The sequence below is a fragment of the Arachis hypogaea genome, chromosome 11 (genome assembly GCF_003086295.3).
Source record: "Arachis hypogaea cultivar Tifrunner chromosome 11, arahy.Tifrunner.gnm2.J5K5, whole genome shotgun sequence".
Taxonomy (NCBI): Eukaryota; Viridiplantae; Streptophyta; class Magnoliopsida; order Fabales; family Fabaceae; genus Arachis; species Arachis hypogaea.
Genome location: NC_092046.1, coordinates 143,894,198 through 143,920,117, shown reverse-complemented (window position 1 = coordinate 143,920,117; position 25,920 = coordinate 143,894,198). Strand labels below are relative to the sequence as shown.

The window sequence follows — 25,920 nt, the reverse complement described above, 5'->3', positions numbered from 1 at the left end:
GCAACCGAACCAGGATGCATGATGGTGTTAGCTCTTCTCTTTTCTGCTCTGTTCTGTTTTTTGATACTCATGAGACAAAAATAAATTGTCTCATAAATTTTTTGCTGCTGAGTTCAAACAGAATCAGAATTAAAAGTTTGCTGTAACGGATTAATCCAGTAACATAAAAAATAGGCATAAATTCAATCCCCTTCTCTAAGCCTACTACAACCTTTAAATTGAATTTTTTTTTGAGTTATAATGAATGGAATTAAAAATAGATCTCCTTTCTATTTTTGAGTTTTTTCTTATAAATTATGAGTTTACCCTTTTTCAATCTTCAGTTATTTATCTAGAAATTAATAATTATAATGAAGGCGATAAATTATTTATTCATTATCGACTTATAGTATTGATGTGGTTGTTTTATCTAAGATGTACTTTGGATTTAACCGCATTATAATCACCGATCATGTTTTATTCTATTTAAATATTGCTATATCAATATGGTCTGCCATATTGTTTTTCTTATGTTCTTTTCTTATATAATTAATGTTCATCCATCTTTTTAAGAAAAAAATCACGTAATTTTGTTTAATGCACAACTATCAAGAACCTTGGAATTTAAAGTAATTTAAAAATAATAGCAATATATATATAATTCTTAATTAATAAAGAGAGATAATAAAATTAAGTGGTACTTTTTATGGTTTAGGATGGAGAGGATGAATTTTAGTAAGAAATAATTTTTTTAAATTTAAGAGTTAGTCTTTACTATTTTTTATTCTATTTTTGTGGAAGATTAAAAAGGAGAATGACTTGGATCAATTGAGAGACCTTAAGAAAGACTAAAGCGAGAGGTAGACTCCGTTTTAAGGATCTGAGGGCGCACAATCGAAAAGTCTAAGAACTAGTAATTTTTGTATTTTTTTGGCTAACACCTAATTATTAAAATAAAAGTGAGTGATCTCCCACCATTAGATGTAATCTCACATCTTTAAAAATATTATTGATGGCCAATTGATAGTTACAAAACACCAAAATTACTGTCCCTAGCATTTTTCGCACACAATTTGATCTTAATGCCATGACTTGTACAATGTGGATTTGATAATATTTTGAATTCAACGTTGATGGACCACTTTAATTTGATATATCAATTTAACAGAAAAAAAATGGAAAACCGATCACATCATCATCGTTATTATTACTAGTGTCACCTGTGGACAGATTATAATACATATATAACACCATGGTTCTGAAAATTGAACCGGACCGACCGGTTCAATCGGAAAAATCGGAAACCAGTTACTTAGCCGATCCGGGTAATCTAAAAAACCGGATGGCAAAGAACCGGTTAAAAAACCGATCAAACCGGCAGTTAACCGGCAAACCGGAAGAACTGTCCGATTTTTTGGCAGTTCAGTGGTTTGAAAATTCAAAAGCAAAACAATGTCGTTTTGGCTATTTTTTTTTTTTTAAAAAAAAAAGAGAAACTGGCGGAAGACCTAACCTAACCCTAATCACTCGACACTCACTCACTCAGCAACCCCAAGCTCCCAGCACCCAGCCTCCCCTTTCTTCCCCCCTCACCCACCATTCACCAAGGCCAGCAGCGCCACCGCCGACCAAGCTCCAGAGACCAGATTCCAGAGCGCTCCTCCGTCGCCACCCAGCAGCGCTCCTCAGTCGCCACTCGCCACCCAGCAGCGCTCGTCATTAGCCACCGAAACCACTGCACAGCAGCCGCGACCACCACCGCGTTGAGGTCGCCTCCTCCTCGCCCAGCTCGCCGAGCCCGCCTCTCATTCGCCGGTAAGACTGATTTTCTGAGCTCGCCTGTTCTGTTTGAACATGCTTTCTAGTTCCTCTGTTTTTGCTGCTTCATGAATCTTCAATCTGTTTTTGCTACTTCTGTTTGCTTCTTCATGAATCTTCAATCTGTTTTTGCTGCTTCTGTGCTTCATGAATCTGTTTTTCAATCCAGTTTTGTTGCTTCTGTTTGCTTCAGTGACGAGTATAGGGGTAATTTATGATTCATCCATTGTTTGCTTCTATTTTTTTGCCATTTTGTTCTTATTGCTTCTTGCCTTTGGTGTTTGATTTGGATCTGATGCTTAGGTAATGTCATAAGTTTATTTTCACTTTATTTTTCACTTTCTCAGGTCTTCTAACAATATAGGTTTCTATCTGTGCAGGTTATGTATAGTCTTCCTTACCTTCAGCTTTATCGGATATGCCATGCCCTTTATACTGTGTGCAACAATTTGCTGCTGCCTACCTTGCATAATTTCTGTCTTCGGCATTCCTGAGGATTTTTCACCAAACAGAGGAGCCTCAATAGAATCCATTAACACTCTGCCAGTCTATAGTTTGTTCTACATTAGTTTAGTTGGATTTTTTATTTTCGTTAGTGGATTCTAGGTTGTTGGAATAAGGTAGTTCAGTTTGTAGATTCTAGGTTTGTTGCAAGTTTTGAGAATTGGAAATTTCTCGGTTGGCTGATGCTTTGCTTGCTTATATAAGCTTGGTTACTTCTATTTGTTATTGTGTTTGGCTGTATTAAGTGTGGAAGTTGTTGAATGGATAAGCATTGTAGCTGAAGTTTGTTTGTTTATGCTAAATTTGTACATTGCGTGCTAGGTGTTCGATTAAATGCCTCTGTAATGCTTTGAGTTTGAATTATATGTTGTAGTTACCATATAGTTTGAACCACTCTTTGTTTAGGCAAATTGTTCAAGAATAATGCACTTTGGGTTGTCTCTTGATGCTTGTTTAAGTTATGAAACTCATGTTTATCCATTGCTCATGGTAGCTCTTCATGCTTGTGGTTGATGTTATTTTTGTTATGAAAACACCTAAATGAGTGAAATGCTCAAACTTCTTGCAATTTAGGTAATTTCATAGACAGAATGCTTTAATTTTGTGAAGTGATGGTGACTTTTAATGATAAATTATGAATAATTTATTTTGTGAAATTGTTAAATTTTGAATTTTATTAGTTTAGAAATGATTGAATTTAAATTTTTAAAATTATGTATTGAATTTTTTATGATTTTACTCTATATTTAATTAAACCGGTTCAACCACGGTTCAACCCCAGTTGAACCATTGAACCATTGAACCAGTAATTCGACCGGTTCGATAACCGGTCTGGTTCTCGCAACCTTGTATAACACTACTTTGGATTTATAATTTTTTATTCAAGTAGAACCGAGTTTGATAACTATGCTAATTAATTCTATACTTTGATTGTAAAATCTAAATATAAACTATTGATATAAAATGGGATAAAATATGACTTTTGAGCAAATAAGCTACCGAGTAAAAAGATATTTAGATGGTATAATAATCATTCAAATTTCTTTGATATTAAATTTGATTGATATGAAGCCCAGACAAAGCTACAGCAAAAAAACAAAGAAAAGTAACACTTATTTTTCTTATTACATGGAAAAAAACCAATTACTTGAAGCATGGGCACACACAAACATGCTCAAAAGAAAACAAGTGCATATGAAGATGGAGCAAAGTGTTCTAATATTGAGCAGGGTTGGCCAAAACGTAACCCTCAATTGCCTTGAAGAGAGCTTCGCCCTTGGCCTTACCCTTCTTCATGTCTTCCTCCTCTGGCTTCGCATCTCCTTTGGAGTGGAACTTCACACTCAGCTTCCCTATGGATCCTCCGTTGGGTCCTTCTACCAGCTTTGTCTCAAATGTTATCTTCTCCGCCGTGGGAGGCAGAGCCACTCCTCCAACCACGCTGTAGTTGTATGCATAGTTAGCCTCATCTATTGCCTCCACTTTGTGCAAGATAAACTTGGTTTCTCCATCTGCATATATATATCATTATTATTATTACAATTCACAACACATAATTATCAGATATATAGTATGTCTACTGAATTGAATAGTCACTGACCTTCGACAATGGTGAGTTTCTTGATGGTTCCAGGACCACCGTTTCCCTCCATGATTTCAACACTCTTGACGTCATCAATAATCTTAGGGGTGAGGGAGTCGGCATCCTTCATCGCATTGTAAAGCTTGGCGGGGGGCAGGGTGGAGGTGATTTCATCCTCGAAAGTGAAGACGGCCATGATTGTGAATTAAGAAGCTAAGAGAAGGAATGAGAAGTAGATGGTAAGAACTAAGAAGTGAGGTTAGGTTTGTAGTGTGTGGTTGATGAAGAGAGGAGTGGGTTGTATTTATAGGCATAGAATGGGGTAATGGGAAATGAGGATGGGATGGTGTGTATGTGAATGTGAAGTTATGAACGTGCTGACTCATTGTCAAACATTGCTATTTCGAAAGCATTGAAATTCAAAGAAAGCGTTCTGTTCCGTTAACATTGAATGTTTACGCATACTTGATGAAATAAATTATAGGGAAGTATTGAACGCAAAACCAGATGCAGAATGCGGTGGCATTTCAAGTTAGATCAAAATGTATAGACGCCACGCCCTTCTTGAACTCCCATTTTTTAAGGTAATGTTAGTGAGATAATAAAAATATTTAAATTTTTAAATAAAATTAATTTAGATTATTTGAATTATTTTTTTTATTATTTTTTAAATATTATTTTTAGATGTGTATTATTTTCATTTTACACACTATATATTTTTGTAATTTGTAGTCATTAATTAGTTATTATTAGTATTTTTAATAATGTGATATTACATCTAATAATGTGAAATTATTCAATTTTATTTTGTTAGTTAAGTATTGATCATATAAAAATAATAATAATAATAATAATAATAAAATTTGTCAGGAAGGTAAAAGATTAATACTTGGAACAAATTTTATTTGTTCTGTTCTTGTATCGATCATGTTAATGTGATCGATGTATATATTAATTTATCACTTTGATTATGATTATTCATTTCTAGATAAGTAGTGAAGATTGAAAAGGGGTAGTAACTCATCATTTACAAGAAACACTATAAAAAATTGTCAAAAAATATAACTCATAAAAACATATTCAACTTATTGACTTAAGTGTTAAAACAGTTTTGTAAGTACTAACCTCAACTCTCTATATTTTTTAAAAACAAAATATAACTCATTTTTAGAAGAAAATATAACTATTTATACATTATCCATTTATTAGGATTGATGTAATTGTTTTATCTAAGGAATACCCTAAATTTGACCTGATTCTATCCCGTTTATTAAAGACTTTATTCCGATTAGAACCTGTTCTGCACCGGATCGAGTAATTACTTGCCCTGTATCAAATAGGGGTTGAGCGGATATTCACGAATTCGATATTATTATTAATTTTAACGGTGAGAAACTTTAAAATTCAAAGTAATTTAAATATAATATCAATATATAATTTTTAATTAACAAAGAGAGATGATAAGATTAAGTGACATTTTTTATTGTTGGGAGTTATTCAGACAAAAACGTTTAAAATATTTTTTTTAAAAGATATTTTTTAGTAATTAAAATTTAATACATATAACTAATCAAACTGTGTTATTTTTTGTCGAAATTAGATCAGACAAATTAATTTGGTCAAAAAACTATTAGAGTATTAGCTAAGTTAGTAAAGTAATTTTCTATTATATTATGATTAGTTAGAGGGTAGATTAGTCTCTCTACTATGGCTTGTGTATATATGATATATATCATAACTTTACTCTTTGGAAAAACAGAGTTTTCTAATATTCATTCTCTAATATTCAATCCATCAAGTTTACCTTCTTCTCTCATTCTCTAACATTCATCTGCACTTTCTTCAATCTTGTTCCTCAAGATTCTAATATGGTATCAAGAGCTTAGGTTCTTGAAATATTTTTTCGTTTCACCATGGAAATCGAGCTCAACGACTCCACCACTAAAAAACCCCTCACTGTCATAGCTGACAAATTGAATGAAGACAACTATTCAACCTGGAGGTATCTCGCGTTACTCACCATCCAGAGTCTCGATTTGGAAGATCACTTAAACCCAGCGAAGATTCCTCTTCAATTTGTTACAGCAAAGAAAATCGCTACCGAATCGGCGGACTTCAAGAAATGGCGTCTCCGAGACCTAACCCTCACTACTTGGATCGTGGCATCCATGACCACTAACTTCAAAAGCAAGGTCATATATCTCACCAGATTTCATCTGGTTTGGGAAAAGATTGATGATTACTTCACCGCCGCATCCTTAGCTCGCATTCAAAGCCTCAAATCGCAGTTCAAGTCCGTGAAGAAGACGGGCACCGTACCTGATTATCTTGCTCAAATTCAAAAACTACTAGATTCTCTATTTACAATTGGCTATCATGTTCATGAGGATGACCACATTCAAGCTATTCTTGATGGTCTCCTAGATGAGTACACTGTCTACAGCGCTTCGGTAATGTTAAGATTGGGCTCCTTCAAGGTTGTAGAGGCTGAATCTTTCTTTTTAGCATTTGAAAATATGCTTGACAGACACAAGAATCCTGGAATAGCTATGCCGATGGCCAACTTCACTCAACCCTTCAACTTCAACAGAGGAGGAGGAGCAAGAAGAGGTAGAAGTGGAAGAGGCTTTCGAGGAGGTGGGAGGTTTGGATTCACGAATCAAAGACCCCAATGTCAACTATGCGGTCGTTCTGGCCATGTGGTGTGGAATTGCTATCATCGATTTGATACATCTTTTCAACCAAATATGGCTAATTCCTCTAATCAACTTCAGATACCGTATGGAAATTCCCAGCCACCACCTCCGTCTTCCACCTTTCATCAACCAAGAGCTTATATTTCTACACCATCATCCGTTAGTGAAGCTTATTGGTTCCCGGATTCAGGAGCAAGTCACCACATTACCCCAAACTCCAACAATTTACTCACTGCCTCTTCCACAAATCTTGATTTAGACCAGCTTTATGTAGGTAATGGGGCAGGTATACCGATCTCTTCTTCAAGTTCCTCTATTCTTTTTGACGCTTCCACTAACATTGCTTATTCTCTGAATGATCTTCTTCATGTTCCTCAAATTACGCAGAATCTATGAAGTGTTTCAAAATTTGCCTTTGATAACCATGTTTATTTTAAATTCTGGCCTGATTTTTGCCTAATTCATGACCAGGATACCAAGAACCTACTCCTACAAGGCAATGCTAGGGATGGAATTTATACCTTAGATAACCTTAGGATCCCAAGATCTTGGACTACTAGTTCTGAAATTGTTTGTAATAATGCTACTTTTCAGCAGCCTCAAACTAAATCCACTGTAATCAACACTGTGCCTATTTCTGATTTTAGTAATTCACATGTATTAGACTCGTGTTTGGATCCGGCCTTTAATTCTCTGGCAAATAAAAATAAAGATGTGCAATTATGGCACAAGAGGTTAGGTCATAGTGCTATTCAGACTGTTCTTAATCAAACTTATAATTTTTCTGGTTCTGCTACTAAATTTCAACATGTATGTGAAATATGTTCTATGACAAAGATGCATCGCTTACATTTTCCTGTCTCTGAAACTTGCTATACACAGCCCTTACAACTTGTTTTTGTAGACATTTGGGGACCAGCCCCCATGAACTCTAGAAATAAATTTCGATACTATATATGTTTTGTTGATGCATATACAAAATATACTTGTCTTTATTTGCTAACTAACAAATCACAAGCATTCGTTGCATTTCAAACTTATAAAGCTTTTATGGAGAAGCAAAGTGGTCACAAAATCAAAGCAATACAATCGGATAAAGGTATGAAATTTCTTTCAAAAGATTTTACTTTATTCTTGGCATCAGAAGGCATTTTGCACAGACAGTTTTGTGGTTACACACATCATCAACAAAGAAGTGTGGAAAGAAAACATAGGCATATCAAAGAGATGGGCCTCTCTTTACTTGCCACAGCTTCCTTACTCATGAATTTTTGGAAAGATGCCTTCATTAGTGCAGCTTATATCATCAATAGACTCCCTACGAAGGTATTGCAAGATAGAAGTCCTTTTGAGATGCTGTTTAATAAAAAACCATACTATAATTTCTTTAAAATTTTTGGTTGTGCATGTTACCCTTTCTTAAGACCGTATAATAAGGTAAAGTTTGCATATAAATCAGAACAATGTTTGTTTTTAGGGTATGATGCTAATCACAAAGGCTATAGGTGTATGGCAAAAAATGAAAAAAATATACCAAGCAAGACATGTTAATTTTAATGAATCTGTGTTTTCCTATAGTATTATGTTTTCTAAGTCTGATTCCTCTTCCAATAAGTCTGAATCTGTAGCATTGGCTGAGAATCCTATTTTTTATATCACTCCACCACCTAATACAGCCTCCTTCCCTCTTTTCCCTTCAACTAGTACATCGTCTCATCAATCTCTCGGCCAACCCCCTCATTTAGAACAACCTAACACTTGTCCATCCACTCCTACATCTACATCAAACACTTTATCCATCAACACAACTCCACATTCAGCATTTAGTACATCAGATTCATCTATACCAATTGGGGACATTGATATTGTCTTACCCCCTATCTCTCTGACTCCATCCCCACCCAATAACACTCATGCCATGGTAACTCTATTAAAATCTGGAATTACTAAACTTAGAGCTTTAGCTACCACAACTACTTCCAAACCTACAACCACTGATTTGATACACAACATCCCTAAGACTGTAGCTCAAGCTCTAGCCTCTCCACACTAAAAATAAGCCATGGACATTAAATTTCAAGCACTTATGAAGTGTCAAACATGGACTCTTAAAGAACCACCCCCAAATGCTACCATCATAGGAAGCAAATGGGTTTTTGCCATTAAAAAAGATCAATTTGGAAACATTCTAAGATACAAAGCTAGGCTAGTTGGCAAGGACTTTCATCAAACAGAGGGAATAGATTATGAGTAGGTTTATAGCCCGGTTGTGAGGCCTAGTACAGTTCGGGTTATTTTTAGTATTGCTGTCTCTTTAGGCTGGCCATTACGACAATTTGACTTTAATAATGCGTTTCTCAATGGTAAACTAGAAGAAACTGTCTATATGGCCCAACCACCAGGTTACTCTCATTCAAATTCATCCTTAGTTTGCTGTCTAAACAAGGCTCTCTATGGTTTGAAGCAAGCTCCACGAGCTTGGTTCAATACCTTGGCCAAAACCTTAGCCAAATTTGGATTTAAGAATGCTAAATCTGATATTTCTTTGTTTATTAAATATACTTCCTCTTCTGTTGTTTACTTAATTGTGTATGTTGATGATATTATCGTAACTGGTAATAATATGAATGAAATTAATACTCTCATATCTGATCTCAATAAAATTTTTTCGTTGAAAGATTTGGGACAATTCAGCTTTTTCTTGGGCCTAGAAGCAAATTATTTACCACAAGAAAATTTGTTAATTACTCAATCTAAATATGCATCAGAGTTGTTAAAAAGATCAGCTATGGAGGACTCAAGTCCCATGCCTACTCCTATGATATCTAGTCTTAAGATGTCTGCTAATGACTCAGAATTCTTTGATAATCCAAAACTATATAGGTCAATCGTAGGTGGCTTACAATATTTAACTCTTACTAGGCCAGATTTATCATACTCGGTTAATAAAGTATCTCAATATATGCACCAACCTACATTACACCATTGGAAGTGTGTGAAAAGAATTTTGAGATATTTGAGAGGAACTTTGAATCATGACTTATTCTTCACAAAGTCTACTGATTTTCGCTTACTTTTCTTTGCAGATTCTGATTGGGGTGGTGACTTAGATGACAGAAAATCTATTACAGGCTTTTGTGTGTATCTTGGCAACAATCTGGTGTCTTGGAAAAGTAATAAACAAACCAAACTCAGTAGAAGCAGTACTGAAGCAGAATACAGATCTATAGCTGCTGCACAAACTGAAATTATGTCTCTTCGATAGTTGCTCGAGGAGCTGCACATTCCTCAAAAAATCTCACCTACCATCTACTGCGATAACCAGTCCACTTGCGTATTAGCTGCTAATCCTGTCCTTCATAGTAGGTGCAAGCACTTGGAGCTAGACTTACACTTTATCAAGGATTTAGTCAACCGCAGAGAACTTTTTATCGTGCATATATCTTCAACAGATCAGATAGCAGATACTCTAACTAAACCTCTCTCCTTGCCAGCATTTCAGAAATTTAGAACCAAACTGAAAGTACATGACAGATCAAGTACCTCAGTTTGAGGGGGGTATTAGAGTATTAGCTAAGTTATAAAGTAATTTTCTATTCTATTATGATTAGTTATAGGGTAGATTAGTCTTTCTACTATGGCTTGTGTATATGATATATATCATAACTTTACTCTTTGAAAAAACAGAATTTTCTAATATTCATTCTCTAATATTCAATCCATCAAGTTTACCTTCTTCTCTCATTCTCTAACATTCATATGCACTTTCTTCAATCTTGTTCCTCAAGATTCTAATAAAATCAATGAACTAAATCTTGAACCGATCTAAATTAATATTTTTTTTATAAAAAATGAGTATAATATTCTTATTATAAAAAATGACTAAATTATTATTATTATTATTAAAAATCCTAAATCATAACCCTTCTCTTCTCTTTGTGCATCACGAGGTTAAGATTTATGATTTTCAAGTATATATATATATATATATTAGTCATTTTCTATAAGAGTGGTATTATGGTTATTTTTTATAAAAAATATTAATTTAGACCGATTTAAAATTTGATTCATCAATTTTTTGGTCAAATCGGTTCGTCCAATTTAATTGTGACAAAAATATTTTTAAAAGAAGACGTTTTAAGCGTCTTTATTTGAGTGGCTCCTTTTATGATTTATGATGAAGAAGATGGATTTTGATTAAAAAAAAAAGATTTTTTGAATTCGAGAGTTAGTCTCTATTGTTTTTTTATTCTATTTTCGTAAAAATTAATTTTTTAATTATTTTAAGGGTAAAATAACACGTGCATAAATTAAACACATAATAATATTACGTGAAAATTTTAAATCAAATAACGTTTTTTTTTTTCACATTCTATATAATCGAATTCGAATTAGCTATTATAGTACTAAATTGAATCAATATGATTCGAATTACATGGTGCCAAAATAATTTGAAATAAGTAGTTACATTTCCTCCATGTAAATTGAATAACGTGATTTCGATCAGGGACAGATCCAAAAATTTTAATATGGAGGGACCGAATTTTAGATAATTTTTTTCATTCTATAAAAATAATTAACATATAGTTATTAGAGTTAATTTTTTAAAAGATTTATCAATATATATATATATATATATATATATATATATATATAATTATAATTTTTTTTTGTAATTTTATTTTTAATATTACATAAAAGAAATATAACAATATCAATAGTACATTATAAAATTATAAAATACCAATAAGTCATAGCGTGTTTAGTTAAAAATTATCACATATCTTATAAATTAAAATTAATTCTTTTAAAAATTTAAAAAAATTTGAAAATAAATTATAATTATTAGTTGTTTGAAAGACACAGTATCTTTATAGAATACAAGATATAAGATATCTTTATAATTTTTTTTAGAAACGTAAATTTAGAAAAAAAAATGAATATTTTTTACAAGAAAATAATATCTAAAGTACATAATGTGATTACTAAAATATAACTACGTAAGTCATTATTAATATAATAATATAAATATTAAATATGTTAATATAAAAAATAGATGATTTTTTTAAAAATAAATATAGAAATTATTATATAAAAACTAATTTAAAATGTACAAAGACTTGAAGGTATAATATTAAATTAATTAAGTAAAAAATATTAGTGAATTAAACAATTAAGATATAAATCTATCACATAATAAAAAATAATACATATAAAATTACTAAATTACATAATATTTTTTTATTTTTTAAACACATATTTCATATATAAATATAGTTTTTTTAAATTTTGGGGGGTCGAGGCCACTACTCGCCCCCTCTAAGTCCGTCCCTGATTTCGATTTACGTTTTCATGCGTTTAGAATAGTAAATTGAATCAATTCTTGAAGGGTACAACTCATCATATAAATCGATGCTTATCAATTCAATTTATTTTTAGATTTTGCTTTTTTTTAATATTTTTAATATTTTTATTATTATAAATTTTTTTTCGCTTTATGCTCCTTATCTTAGAAATTTTTAAGAGTGATTTCATTAAAATGTTTAATCAGCTATTTTTTTTAGAAATTATATAACTTTTAAGAGTGATTCATTATTTAAAAAAATATTTGTGCTTTTACCAAGTGAATTTGTTTAGAGGAATGTTTTTATTAATTAATTACTAAGCAAATAAAAAATAACGACAATAAAAAATAAATATATTTAAAAACATTTATTTTTTCTACTAGTCTTAGTGATTAATTTTTGTTAGCAGATAGATTAACAATAAACAAAGTTAAATATGGAACAAAAAAAATAAATCTTTAAAAATGTGTGGGTCTTATTACTATAAAAAAAAATATAAATGTGTGAGTGTGACTTTTGAAGTACATCAATTGTAACAATTTACATGCCACAACATTCTAAAATTTTGACACCTGTTTATCTATATATATATAGAAAAAAATTAGGTGAAAACTTAGGTGAAATCGATTTCACGTGAAGTTGATACTTAAGAACTGTTAGATAATTTGATTAATATGACTAAATTTTTATCTAACAACTCTCAGAGTCTCAAGTATCAACTTCACGTAAAGTCGACTTCACCTGAATTTTCACAAAAAATTAACGTCTACTAGCATTTGCCTTTTTTTAATTCAACGTTGATGGACCACTTTAATGTGATATATCAATTTAACAGAAAAAAGAAAAAACACAGAAAACCAATCACATCATCATCGTTATTATTACTAGTGTCGCGTGTGGGAAGATTTAATACATATGTAATACTACTCTGGGTTTACAGTTTATATTCTAACTCGTCCTTCTATCTGCATTTGTCCTCCACCATTACTGGCTATGACAATGATAAAATGAGGTAGGGCTCTGCATAGCTCGGTTCGGTTTTAAATCTTTTAGGAACTAATTTGGTGTGATTTTAATGGGTTTAGAGTCGGATAAAGGGTCTTAAAAATAGACCCGATTATTATTTCGGGTTGGATTCAGGCTATAGTTTGGGTCATCCGAGTCGACCCGGTGGCCCGGTCATCCTACACAATTAATATTTTGTATTATTAATAATGGATGATGACTATTCTTATGTAGAATTTAAGCATTGTAAATCTTAATATTTTGTATTATTAGTCATTATAAGACTATAAGTTAATGTTTTACGTTTAAAATGTATAAGACTTTAGACTAATGCATAATATTGTGTTATTTTATTGATTTAAATATTTGGTGTTGTTAGACAATATTAGTATTGATTGTGGTTATGCTTTAATTTTAGAGAACGGTTGGTTCATGTTATATTTTTCTAAGTGAATTTTACCATGTCAAATAATGGTTCTTGAAAATTTAGATATTTTCACAAGCTAGCTTACAAGAAGATATCAAAGTAATGTAACGTTGACGGTCCGGTTTTCCCTTAGTTTTTATCCGGTATAATCGTGGCTCGAAAATGTTTAGGTTTCATCGAGTTTATGGTCGGGTTCGAACCTAACAAATAGGCCTAATATATATTTCGGGTCGAATCTGAGCCATATCAAACTCGATTTCACCCGGCCATGAAGACTCCTAAAATGAGGGGTGTGGCAGTAAAGTTGGCAATGATATATACAGTAGAAGAGATAAGATAAAGGGTTGAAGAAATATGGAATTATAAATTTAAGGTTAAGGTCGGATTAGAAATTATTTAAGATTAGAGTTAACATTAGGATTAGTTTGGATAAGGTTAAAATTAAAAACAAATAAAGAGTGGGACATAAGTGAAAATTTTTTCAAATGTTAGAAATAAAACTGAAGCAAATTAAATTTTAGAGATAATTTTTTTAAAATTTTAAAAATATTAAAAATATATATTTTCCTATCAAAATTAAAGCAAACAAACTACGAATTAAAATACTAAAATGATATTTGGATAGTATAATAATCATTCAAATTATCAGATTTCTTTGATACTAAATTTTATTGATATGAAGCTCAGACAAAGCTGCAGCTAAAGATAAGAAAAGGCAACACTTTTTTATTGCATAGAACAAAAAAACAATTACTTGAAGCATGCGCACACACAAACATGTCTAAAAAAACAACTGCGTATCAAGATGGAGCAAAGTGTTCTAATATTGAGCAGGGTTGGCCAAAACGTAACCCTCAATAGCCTTGAAGAGAGCTTCGCCCTTGGCCTTACCCTTCTTCATGTCTTCCTCCTCTGGCTTTGCATCTCCTTTCGAGTGGAACTTCACACTCAGCTTCCCTATGGATCCCCCGTTGGGTCCTTCAACCAGCTTTGTCTCAAATGTTATCTTCTCCGCCGTGGGAGGCAGAGCCACTCCTCCAACCACGCTGTAGTTGTATGCATAGTTAGCCTCATCTATTGCCTCCACTTTGTGTAAGATAAACTTGGTTTCTCCATCTGCATATATATCATTATTATTATTACAATTCACAACACATAATTATCACACATATAGTATGTATGTTTACTGAATTGAGTAGTTACTGACCCTCGACAATGGTGAGTTTCTTGATGGTTCCAGGACCACCGTTTCCCTCAACGATTTCAACACTCTTGACGTCATCAATAATCTTAGGGGTGAGGGAGTCGGCATCCTTCATAGCATTGTAAAGCTTGGCGGGGGGCACGGTGGAAGTGATTTCATCCTCGAATGTGAAGACGGCCATGATTATGAATTAAGAAGCTAAGGGAAGGAATCAAAAGAATTAGAAGTAGATGGTAGGTTAGTTTTGTAGTGTGTGGTTGATGAAGAGAGGAATGGCTTCTATTTATAGGCATATAATGGGGTCATGAAGATCGAATGAGGATGAGATGGTGTGCATGTGAACTTATGAACGTGCTGACTCATTGATACGCCGGCCATGTTATTCGTTGATTTTTCATTTTTTTTTTCCATTGCTGCTTGGCTGAAGAATATTAATTATTGTTGGAGACTGGTTTAATTTAAGCTTTAAATTGTCAAACATTGCTATCTCGGAAGCATTCATATTCAAAGAAGGCGTTCTGTTCCGTTAATATTGAATGTTCATGCATACTTGATGAAATAAATTATAGTGAAGTATTTAACACAAAACCAGAAGCAGAGCAGAATGCAATTGGATTTCAAGTTGATCAAAATTTATAGACGCCACGCCCTTCTAGAATTTCCATTATTTAGTAATGCTAGTGAGATAATAAAAAAGGCCTAAATTTTTAAATAAAAAATTAGTTCAAACAATCTAAATTATCAAATAAAACAAGTTTAAATAACTAAACTTTTATTATTTTTCAAAATTATTGTTTTCATATTAGGTATGCGTATCATTTTCATTCATATACTTTTGTTTATTAAGTATAAAACATGCCTATGACTAGGAATGATAATAATAATAAAAAAATTGTCTTCAATGTTAGGAAGAAAAAAGACTAATACTTTGAACAAATTTAATATTTGTTCTGTTCTTGTATTGATCATGTGATGGATGTATATATTGACTTTAAAAAAGTTGAGCTTATTTTTTTTTTGGAAATGAGTTATATTTTGTTTTTAAAAAGTACATAGAGCTGAAGTAGGTACTTACAAAACTATTCTAATACTTAAGTGAATAAGTTGAATATTTTTTATGATTTATAATGAAAGGAATTAGCTTATTCCGCCTAGTGGAACAAGATTTTGGGCTATTGAGTTATAAAATGAACATATCCCATACTATTTAGAATAACCATCTGAGTACTAGCGATAATAAATATCTTCCCAAAAGCTTAAATTGATTTTGGAGTTCACCAAGACTCGAACTCTTGACCTTTCAGTTGATAAAAAAAGGTAACACTAATGATTATGGACTAAATCTTTGGTTTATGAATCAAATGAACATCACCTATACTATGCATAATAACCATCCGGATACCAGGGATACCTATCCAGATACCAAGGATAATAAACATCTCATGTTATAAAAAGCTAATTTTGGGTTCACCAAAGTTCGAACCCTTGACCTTTCGGATTTGGAATTCTTATACCATGTCCTGAAACCACTCATCTCAAAAGCGTAACTTGACAGGACAATGTAACACTAATAATAATATCTCTAATACTTTCCAAACCTTCATTGTACACATTGTACGCTTAGGTCATTGGCTCCTTATACTTTCTCTATTGTATAATGAAAGGAATTAAAAACGGACCTCCATCCTTTCTATTTTTGAGTTTTTTCTTATATTTCAATCTTCAGCTGTTTATCTAGAAATCAATAATTATAATGAAGGCGATAAATTATTTATCCATTATGGACTTAATGATTTTCTTTTGTTCTTTTCTTATATAATGTTCATCCATCTTTTTTAAGAAAAAAATCATATAATTTTGTTTATTGCACAGCTGTCAAGAACCTTGGAATTTAAAGTAATTTAAAGATAGGAAAAATATATGAACCAAAAGTTACCAGACAAAAATTAAACAAAATCATATTAATTTATATTAATAATTAATTTTAAATTTTTTAAATTCAAAATTTAAAAAATTTAAAATTAATTAAGTAAACCTAATTAAAACTTATAAAAGCATTTCTCTTCTCTCTTACATTAACCTACCCACCTCCAACAATCACATACACATCTCTCTCACCAATGCTACTAGAAGCGCCGGCGACTTCCATGCTCTCCGCGACGCCCTTATCAAGCGCATCTAAAACAACTGCTTCAACACGAAGTCCACCTTCGATCCCAGGAGAGAAGTAGATGCCGAGGTCAACGTCGGCAAGTTTGGCGGTGGCAGAGAGGAAAGATGATCTTCACATAGTGTGTTACGAGGTAAATGCGAGAGGGAACAAGATTCATGCCGCAAAATAACGTGATGAGTGCAATGGACAAGGATGCCAAGCAACTCACTTTCATGCAGTCAGCGGAGAAGGTTGATGAGATTTTCAGCAGACTAGAGACTTTCTTCTTCCCTGGCCCTCATCATGACGACTGGGGCAACACGAAGTCCACCTTCGATCCCAGGGGGAGAGGTAGATGCCGAGGTGTACGTGGCCGGAGCCACACTCTTATCCGGTGAAGGTGTTGGAACCGAAGTAGAAGAAGAGGGACATGTGGCTCAGCTGCCATTGGATAAGGCGTTTGGGAGGGGTAATATGGGAAGTGGCGGAGCCACTGAATAACAACAACAATATGGGAGTAATAGTCAATCTTCAAAAAACATTCATTTAATATGAAAAAAAACATTCTAATACTTAACAAAAGAAATATTCAATTATATTTTAGTAAAAATAATTAAATATCTATAAAATTTTAAAAAAAATATAAAATTCTTAAAGAAATAGAGACATTCACATTTGCAATATATAAAAGAACATTCATTTAGTATAAAAAAGAAACATTCTGATACTTAGCAGAAGAAACATCCATATATATTAAATCGTAAAGATTTTAAATTCACCCAAAGGTATTTGGCTGATTTTTTGCTAATACCCTTTTGGTTCCCTAGCATTGCTCAGATAAGAAAAATATCAATATATAATCCTTACTTAATAAAGAGATTATAGAATTAAGTGGCATTTTTTATGATTTATGAGTTGGAGAGGATGAATTTTAGTGAAAAATATTTTTTTTTTTTTAAATTTGGGAGTTAGTATTTATTATTTTTTATTTTATTTTTGTGAAAAGTTAACTTTTTAGTTATGTAAATAATAGACTACATCTCAAGTCCACTAAACATAAATAAACCTAATTAATTCAAAATTTAAATTTTAAAATTAAAATTAACTTTTTTCTTAATTTATTGTTTACGTTATTCAAAGAAAACATTTTCCTCTACTTTTTCTATTTTAAATTAACTAGGAAATTTTAACTTTATTTCTTTTTAACTTGTACAAAAGAATTTTTTTTTATACCACACAGTACACAAGACAAGACAGAACAAAACAAATCAAGGTATTTAAATCATCAATAGAAGATATCCATCAGTAATGAACCACTTATTCTTTTCAGATGACGAAATTCTTTTCCGTAAGGCCTCTTCAAAATTCTTTCATAACATCCTCTTTATGCTCCTGCAGTATGAAAACATAAATGGCAAGAAAGTGAATCTACAAAAATAAGCAATATTCTTTAGCAATAACACCCCCCTTGAACTTATCAGGAAATATGTGGCTGAGATTATGAATATAGACTACATAGGAGCTCAAGATAACTACTTCGGACTACTATCAGTTGTGCAACGATATAAAAAGATTACCTTTGCGTAAGTAAAGAAAAAAATCCAGAAGAAAGCACAATATTAGAAGAGAAAAATCTCCTGTTAGCTGGAGGAAGAAATGTGCTAATTAAGACAGTGGATGAAGCAATTCCGATACAAACATTGTCTGACTTCCTATTAGATGATATCCATCAGATTCTGAACCAATTTTAGTGGAGTTAAAAAGGAGACGAGAGAAGAATGACTTGGATCAATTGAGAGACCCTAAGAAAGACCAAAGCGAGAGGTAGGCTCCGTTTCAAGGACCTGAGGGCACACAATTTCGTCTTCGAAATATTTGGTAACCAAACAACAAAAAAAACAGCCATAACTTGTCTTATTTAGCATTCATTAATTGTTGCGACAATTAATTAATATTAAATAAGGCAAGTTCTGACTGTTTTTTTATCTACCTAATATTACCCTTTGGTCTTAATGCCATGACTAGTACAATTTGGATTTGGTGATTTTTTGAATTCAACGTTGAAAGACCACTTTAATTTGATATATCAATTTAACAGAAAAAAAAATGGAAAACCGATCACATCATCTACTAGTGTCGCCTGTGGACAGATTATAATACATATATAACACTACTTTGGGTTTATAATTTTTTATCCAGAACCGAATTTGATAATTATACTAATTAATACTATACTTTGATCGTAAAATCTAAATATAAACTATTGATATAAAATGGGATAAAATATGACTTTTGAGCAAATAAGTTACTGAGTAAAAAGATATTTAGATGGTATGATAATCATTCAAATTTCTTTGATATTAAATTTTATTGATATATATGAAGCCCAGACAAAGCTACAGCAAAAAAATAACGAAAGCAACACTTATTTTCTTATTACATAGAAAAAACGAATTACTTGAAGCATGCCCACACACAAACATGCTCAAAAGAACACAACTGCGTATCAAGATGGAGCAAAGTGTTCTAATATTGAGTAGGGTTGGCCAAGACGTAACCCTCAATAGCCTTGAAGAGAGCTTCACCCTTGGCCTTACCCTTCTTCATGTCTTCCTCCTCTGGCTTTGCATCTCCTTTCGAGTGGAACTTCACACTCAGCTTCCCGATGGATCCTCCGTTGGGTCCTTCAACCAGCTTTGTCTCAAATGTTATCTTCTCCGCCGTGGGAGGCAGCGCCACTCCTCCAACAACGCTGTAGTTGTATGCATAGTTAGCCTCATCTATTGCCTCCACCTTGTGCAAGATAAACTTGGTTTCTCCATCTGCATATATATCATTATTATTATTACAATTCACAACACATAATTATTATCACACATATAGTATGTATGTTTACTGAAATGAATAGTTACTGACCCTCGACAATGGTGAGTTTCTTGATGGTTCCAGGACCACCGTTTCCCTCAACGATTTCAACACTCTTGACGTCATCAATAATCTTAGGGGTGAGGGAGTCGGCATCCTTCATGGCATTGTAAAGCTTGGCGGGGGGCAGGGGGGAGGTGATTTCATCCTCGAAAGTGAAGACGGCCATGACTGTGAATTAAGAAGCTAAGGGAAGGAATGAGAAGTAGATGGTAATAAGTGAGGTTAGCTTTGTAGTGTGTGGTAATGTGGTTGATGAAGAGAGGAGTGGGTTCTATTTATAGGCATATAATGGGGGAAATGAGGAGGGGATGGTGTGTATGTGAAGTTATGTACGTGCTGACTCGTTGTCAAACATTGCTATTTCGAAAGCATTGAAATTCAAAGAAGGCGTTCTGTTCCGTTAACATTGAATGTTTACATACTTATAAAATAAATTATAGGGAAGTATTGAACGCAAAACCAGATGCAGAATGCGGTGGCATTTCAAGTTAGATCAAAATGTATAGAGTATAGACGCCACGCCCTTCTAGAACTCTCATCTTTTGAAGGTAATGCTAGTGAGATAATAAAAATATTTAAATTTTTAAATAAAAAGTAAGTTTAAATAATTTAAAATTTTAAATAAAATAAATTTAAACTATTTAAATTAATTTTTTATTATTTTTTAAATATTATTTTTAGATGTGTATTATTTTCATTCTACACACCATATATTATAGTGTGCTTATGACTAGGAATAATAATAATAAAACTAATAAATTTGTCTTCAATGTTAGGAAGGAAAAAGATTAATGCTTGGAACAAATTTAATATTTGTTCTGTTCTTGTATTGATCATGTGATCGATATATATTTCGACTTTAAGAAAGTTGAAATTATTCTTCTTTTTTTTTTTCTTTTAGAAATGAGCTATATTATTTTGTTTTAAAAAAAATGTAAAGAGATGAGGTTGGTATTTACAAAACTATTCTAACACTTAAGTCAATCAGTCGAATATTTTTGTGAGTTATATTTTTCGACGACTTTTTTATAATGCTTTTTGTAAATGATGAGTTATCCTTTTTCAATATTCAATTACTCATCTAGAAATGAATAATCATAATGAAAGTGATAAGTTATTTCTACATTATCGACTTATAGGATTGATGTGATTGTTTTATCTAAGGTATGTTTTGGATTTAACCACATTATAATCACCAATCATATTTTACTCATTTAAATATTGCTATATCAATATTTTGTGTGTTGATATAGGATTGATGAATGAGTGATTTTTGAGTCTAATGAGACTGTCATGTTGCACACTAACCGGATTGATATCCTACATGCGCTAAAGAGGATCATACTGAGCAATATGGGAGGAATAAATATCAAGAAAGTTGGGTGGGTTGCATAAAAATTTTTGTAGGCACTTTCGAACGGTGGATTTACTAACCAGTTATTTTTAGATTGACGGGAATCAACATGTGAAGGTAATGTTCGACGTACATGCACGACTAATGCCGCAACATATGATGGAGTTGTATGTTGCGGTCCGTGACGTAGTTATTGGTGATGGGCCGTCTCCTTCGAGTCCTGAATTTGTCCCTCTCGAAGCCACACCAATCCACTACGCTCAGCCGCATAATAGTGCTGACGAAGACGATAGTAAGGGCGATTCAACTTATGTTCTCGGGTCCGGGTCATCTAGCGAAACAACTTCTGAAGATGAGTATGTGTCGGAGACTCTCACCGATGTTGTTGATCGGTTTCTCCTGCCCTCTTTTGGCCATTTCTCGACTGTCGGATGTTCCTAGTCATTATAACAATTAGTTATCTATTTTATTTATTTAACGTAAGTAACAATCACTTACATTCAATTATACAAATTATAAAATCATATTAGGTATATCAACGAAACTAATATAGATCTTTTAACGTAGTCTACTCACTATACCTAATCTATTAACTAAGTTACTAAAAACTAAATATATAAATTTATTATTTACTGAAAATAAAATAAGAAAAAACTACTAACTTCAAAGTCTAAAGCTCGAGCTATGTGCCAAGTATCATTCAGTCTATTGATGTCTCATATTCTCGGAAGGTCATATTTCTTAAAGGAACTCAAACTCAAGCGTTTAGAAGGTCACAAAAACTTAAAAAATAATAGTTATACACAATAATCTCGGATGTTGTGACATTATATATGCGTGTATCTTGGATGTTTGAGACCACAAGCACGACGCATGTACATATCTCGGGTGTTGAGATCCCATGATCTTTTTGCACATATCTCGAATGTTCAGTACCCGATTTCTTCTCTATTACTTATCTCAGGTATACCCAGGATATAACTTGGCATCATCCGGTCATGAAGTCTCAGACACTAAGATATACTTATTTCTAAAAGTACCCCTCAACATCCCATAATATTTTTTTGTAAATACGGCACCATTTATATATTTTATAATTTATATATTTATTTAATTTAAGGTAAATTCTATGTTGTAAAAAGAAAAAATTTTCTACACCTATAGAATACTTATAGCCAAACATAGAATGGACATGTGGAGGTTTGAAATTGACAGACGGTTCAGCAAAAATAGAAAGGATAGAAAAATTATAATTTGTTGCAGTAATTTGCAGTGTATTACTAAAAAATTAATAGTTTTTAATTTATTTTTGATGGGCCACGTGAGTTAGTTGAAAGAGGTTTTGTTTGACCAATAATCATAAAGCACAAGACAAATAAAAAATATTTGGGTGAAATGCAGTGTTTTTCATAAATCTAGTAAAAAAAAAGATCAAAATTTTAAATTGCTGCCCCAAAACAAAGAGGTGAACCACATTTTTAATATTTATCTATTTAGTAGATTTTGATAAATATGCCAATTTTAAAATTAGGGGACCATAATTTGGTGTTTGGGTAAGTTATATAATTAAAATATTTTTTTTACAATGCAAGATATTATATTATAAAGTAACTTTATTATAAAAGTTAACATCCAATATTTTAAAAAAAGTTGTCGAAAAATAATTTATAGACTTAATATCATAAATTTAAAATAAAATAAATGATAGTAAACAATAAAAAAGCAACGTGATTATGCTACAAGACAATAACATCATTCTTGAAAAATAAATACAAATGAGTATGTAAAATAGCAAAAAATTGAGTGAATAACTTTTTTCGTATTTTAATGTTTAGCGTGAAATTATTAAAGATTGCAATTTATAAAAAATTGTATATTTTTTACTTTTTAGATATAATGCGGGTTTGGTAAAATTTTTAACTTTTGAAAGTAACTTATTAAAATTAGTTTTTGAAAGATAACTTTTTAAAATTTGTTGCATATAAGTTTAATAAATCAAATTAAAAATAATTTTTAATAAATATAAATAACAATAATTATATTTAATAAAATAATTTTAAAATTTAAAATATCATAATAAATATAAATATAAGGATAAATGTTTATAATTTTTAATATACAAAGTTATTTTAGATTTTTTTTAATTTTAATAAATAGAAGTTAAATTTTAAAAATTATAAGTATAAATATATTATCTTTTTGGTTTAGGTTACTAAATATAAAACTAAGGTTTTAAATTTTTAAAAAACATAAACACCTCTATTAAACAAAATTATAATTCCTGAAAAACAAGTTATACCAGTTGTATTTTAAAAAACAACATAGAAGTAATTTGTGATAATCATAATTTACAAAAATTCTTTGGTGAAATTAATTTGTAATAACCATAATATACATTTATCACAACTTCTTTTTTATTTTCGTGGCCTGCATTTTGGTTCTTTTTTATATATATATTTTTTTACTTGAATATACTGCCAGGATAATAATATTGTGGGCCTATTAAGATTATTAGTCATTTTTACTACTTTGTTATATATTTTTTGCCATGTGCTCTCTTGATTTTATACACACAACAATTCATCTGTCCCAAATATTTTTCAACTCTTATGTGGTTCACGAGATTTTGGCCAAACAAAAAACTCTTTCAACAAACAAATTTAGCCCATCAAATGATAAAAAAAAAAACTGTGATTACATTTCAAATCAAACCGTTAAATTGTTAATTTTTATGGCAGTATGCTACTAATCACTACGTTAAGCTATAATGTCAGCCTTTTCTGTTATTGCTGAACCATCAATCAATTACACATGTTCACATGTCCTTCTTACACTATGTCACAAATATTCTATAGGTGTAGAAAACTTTTTTTATTTACACCCTAACATTCACCTTAATTTAAAAAAGAGAAAATAATAAATAGGTCCTTAACCTTTTGTTCCGCGGACATTTTTGTTTCTGATTATTGAAAAATATTTTTAAGTCCATGACCTTCACAAAACTTGGACGAATCAGTCCCTCCACCCAAATGCTTCCATCAGGGACTGATCCGTCCAAATTTTGTGAAGATCAAAGACTTAAAAATATTTTTTAATGATCAGAGACAAAAATACATGCAAAACAAAAGGTCAGGATCTATTTGTCATTTTCTTTTTAAATAAAAAAAATCGTCACCTTTATCATATCATATTTATCCTTCTCTTCTACTCTTCTGTCACCACCACTATAACCCTTCTTCTAATTCAATCCTAGGGCGACTCTAAACTCAAAGGTAATTTGTCTCCCTCTTATTCAAAGCCTCATTCTTATTTTTGTAAACTGGCTACCGACTTCACTTCACTTTGAGTTGAACCACTGGTGCTCTTTTCTCCAACTCCAAGGTAAAGCTCTCACCTTTCTCGCCATTTTCAGACACCCATTTCACTTTACTTGAAGGATTCGTAATAATCTTTTTCTATTTTTATAATTACCACATAGATGTTTGATAAAGAAGGAAATTGGATACCAGCTAAAATTCATGATGGTTTTGTTGTTTGATTCAACTATTGCATTTTGTTGTCATTAGGAGGGCGGTAAAAGTGAAATTTATTTAAATATTAAAAAAATTGAATCGAGTCAAAATTAAAGATAATTTTAAAAGATTTTTAAAATGTCAAGAGACAACAAAATATATTTTATCTTACAAAAATTTTAAAAAAATAAACTATAGAACAAAATGATAAAATAATATTTAGATTGTATAATAATCATTCAAATTTTCATTTTTTTTTCTTTGTATTAAATTTGATTGATATGAAGCTCAGACAAAGCTGCAGCAAAAGATAAAGAAAGGCAATACTTATTTCTTATTACATAGAAAAAAACCAATTACTTGAAGCATGCGCACACACAAACATGCTCAAAAGAAAACAAGTGCGTATCAAGATGGAGCAAAGTGTTCTAATATTGAGCAGGGTTGGCCAAGACGTAACCCTCAATTGCCTTAAAGAGAGCTTCACCCTTGGCCTTACCCTTCTTCATGTCTTCCTCCTCTGGCTTCGCTTCTCCTTTCGAGTGGAACTTCACACTCAGTTTCCCGATGGATCCTCCGTTGGGTCCTTCTACCAGCTTTGTCTCAAATGTTATCTTCTCCGCCGTGGGAGGCAGAGCCACTCCTCCAACCACGCTGTAGTTGTATGCATAGTTAGCCTCATCTATTGCCTCCACTTTGTGCAAGATAAACTTGGTTTCTCCATCTGCATATATGTCATTATTATTATTACAAGTCACAACACATAATTATCAGATATATAGTATGTTTACTGAATTGAGTAGTTACTGACCCTCGACAATGGTGAGTTTCTTGATGGTTCCAGGACCACCGTTTCCCTCGACGATTTCAACACTCTTGACGTCATCAATAATCTTAGGGGTGAGGGAGTCGGCATCCTTCATAGCATTGTAAAGCTTGGCGGGGGGAAGGGTGGAGGTGATTTCATCCTCGAAAGTGAAGACGGCCATGATTGTGAATTAAGAAGCTAAGAGAAGGAATGAGAAGTAGATGGTAAGAAGTGAGGTTAGATTCGTAGTGTGTGGTTGATGAAGAGAGGAGTGGGTTCTATTTATAGGCATAGAATGGGGTAATGGGAAATGAGGATGGGATGGTGTGTATGTGAAGTTATGAACGTGCTGACTCATTGTCAAACATTGCTATTTCGGAAGCATTGAAATTCAAAGAAGGCGTTCTGTTCCGTTAATATTGAATGTTTATGCATACTTGATGAAATAAATTATAGTGAAATATTGAACGCAAAACCAGATGCAGAATGCAGTGGCATTTTCAAGTTAGATCAAAATGTATAGAGGCCACGCTCTTCTAGAACTCCCAATTTTTTAAGGTAAGTTAGTGAGATAATAAAAATATTTAAATTTTTAAATAAAAAATA

The 25,920-nt window shown here is 32.0% G+C and overlaps 4 protein-coding genes across 4 annotated transcripts; all 4 read right to left on the bottom strand.

Moving 5' to 3' along the window:
* Positions 1-3,320: 3,320 nt before the first annotated feature.
* LOC112723219 (pathogenesis-related protein 2-like) lies at positions 3,321-4,176 on the bottom strand. Its single transcript, XM_025774483.2, has 2 exons — positions 3,902-4,176; positions 3,321-3,812 (listed from the first exon to the last, which is right to left on the bottom strand). The coding sequence occupies exons 1-2, from the start codon at positions 4,077-4,079 to the stop codon at positions 3,517-3,519; spliced, it is 474 nt and encodes a 157-aa protein (XP_025630268.1). The 5' UTR covers positions 4,080-4,176; the 3' UTR covers positions 3,321-3,516.
* Positions 4,177-13,986: 9,810 nt separating this feature from the next.
* LOC112723215 (pathogenesis-related protein 2-like) lies at positions 13,987-14,828 on the bottom strand. The gene is made up of 2 exons (XM_025774479.3): positions 14,564-14,828; positions 13,987-14,472 (listed from the first exon to the last, which is right to left on the bottom strand). The coding sequence occupies exons 1-2, from the start codon at positions 14,739-14,741 to the stop codon at positions 14,177-14,179; spliced, it is 474 nt and encodes a 157-aa protein (XP_025630264.1). The 5' UTR covers positions 14,742-14,828; the 3' UTR covers positions 13,987-14,176.
* Positions 14,829-19,049: 4,221 nt separating this feature from the next.
* On the bottom strand, positions 19,050-19,901 carry LOC112723216 (pathogenesis-related protein 2). The gene is made up of 2 exons (XM_025774480.3): positions 19,629-19,901; positions 19,050-19,534 (listed from the first exon to the last, which is right to left on the bottom strand). The coding sequence occupies exons 1-2, from the start codon at positions 19,804-19,806 to the stop codon at positions 19,239-19,241; spliced, it is 474 nt and encodes a 157-aa protein (XP_025630265.1). The 5' UTR covers positions 19,807-19,901; the 3' UTR covers positions 19,050-19,238.
* A 4,837-nt stretch (positions 19,902-24,738) lies between these two features.
* Positions 24,739-25,587, bottom strand: LOC112723217 (pathogenesis-related protein 2-like). The gene is made up of 2 exons (XM_025774481.3): positions 25,318-25,587; positions 24,739-25,230 (listed from the first exon to the last, which is right to left on the bottom strand). The coding sequence occupies exons 1-2, from the start codon at positions 25,493-25,495 to the stop codon at positions 24,935-24,937; spliced, it is 474 nt and encodes a 157-aa protein (XP_025630266.1). The 5' UTR covers positions 25,496-25,587; the 3' UTR covers positions 24,739-24,934.
* Positions 25,588-25,920: the final 333 nt, after the last annotated feature.

What these genes read in the sequence shown, in the direction of transcription:
- LOC112723217 (XM_025774481.3), bottom strand. Translation starts at nt 25,495, where the DNA reads ATGGCCGTCTTCACTTTCGAGGATGAAATCACCTCCACCCTTCCCCCC. An exon ending in GAAACTCACCATTGTCGAGG is followed by an intron (nt 25,231 to 25,317) that starts GTCAGTAACTAC and finishes ACATATATGCAG; the next exon opens with ATGGAGAAACCAAGTTTATC.
- LOC112723216 (XM_025774480.3), bottom strand. Translation starts at nt 19,806, where the DNA reads ATGGCCGTCTTCACTTTCGAGGATGAAATCACCTCCCCCCTGCCCCCC. An exon ending in GAAACTCACCATTGTCGAGG is followed by an intron (nt 19,535 to 19,628) that starts GTCAGTAACTAT and finishes ATATATATGCAG; the next exon opens with ATGGAGAAACCAAGTTTATC.
- LOC112723219 (XM_025774483.2), bottom strand. Translation starts at nt 4,079, where the DNA reads ATGGCCGTCTTCACTTTCGAGGATGAAATCACCTCCACCCTGCCCCCC. An exon ending in GAAACTCACCATTGTCGAAG is followed by an intron (nt 3,813 to 3,901) that starts GTCAGTGACTAT and finishes ATATATATGCAG; the next exon opens with ATGGAGAAACCAAGTTTATC.
- LOC112723215 (XM_025774479.3), bottom strand. Translation starts at nt 14,741, where the DNA reads ATGGCCGTCTTCACATTCGAGGATGAAATCACTTCCACCGTGCCCCCC. An exon ending in GAAACTCACCATTGTCGAGG is followed by an intron (nt 14,473 to 14,563) that starts GTCAGTAACTAC and finishes ATATATATGCAG; the next exon opens with ATGGAGAAACCAAGTTTATC.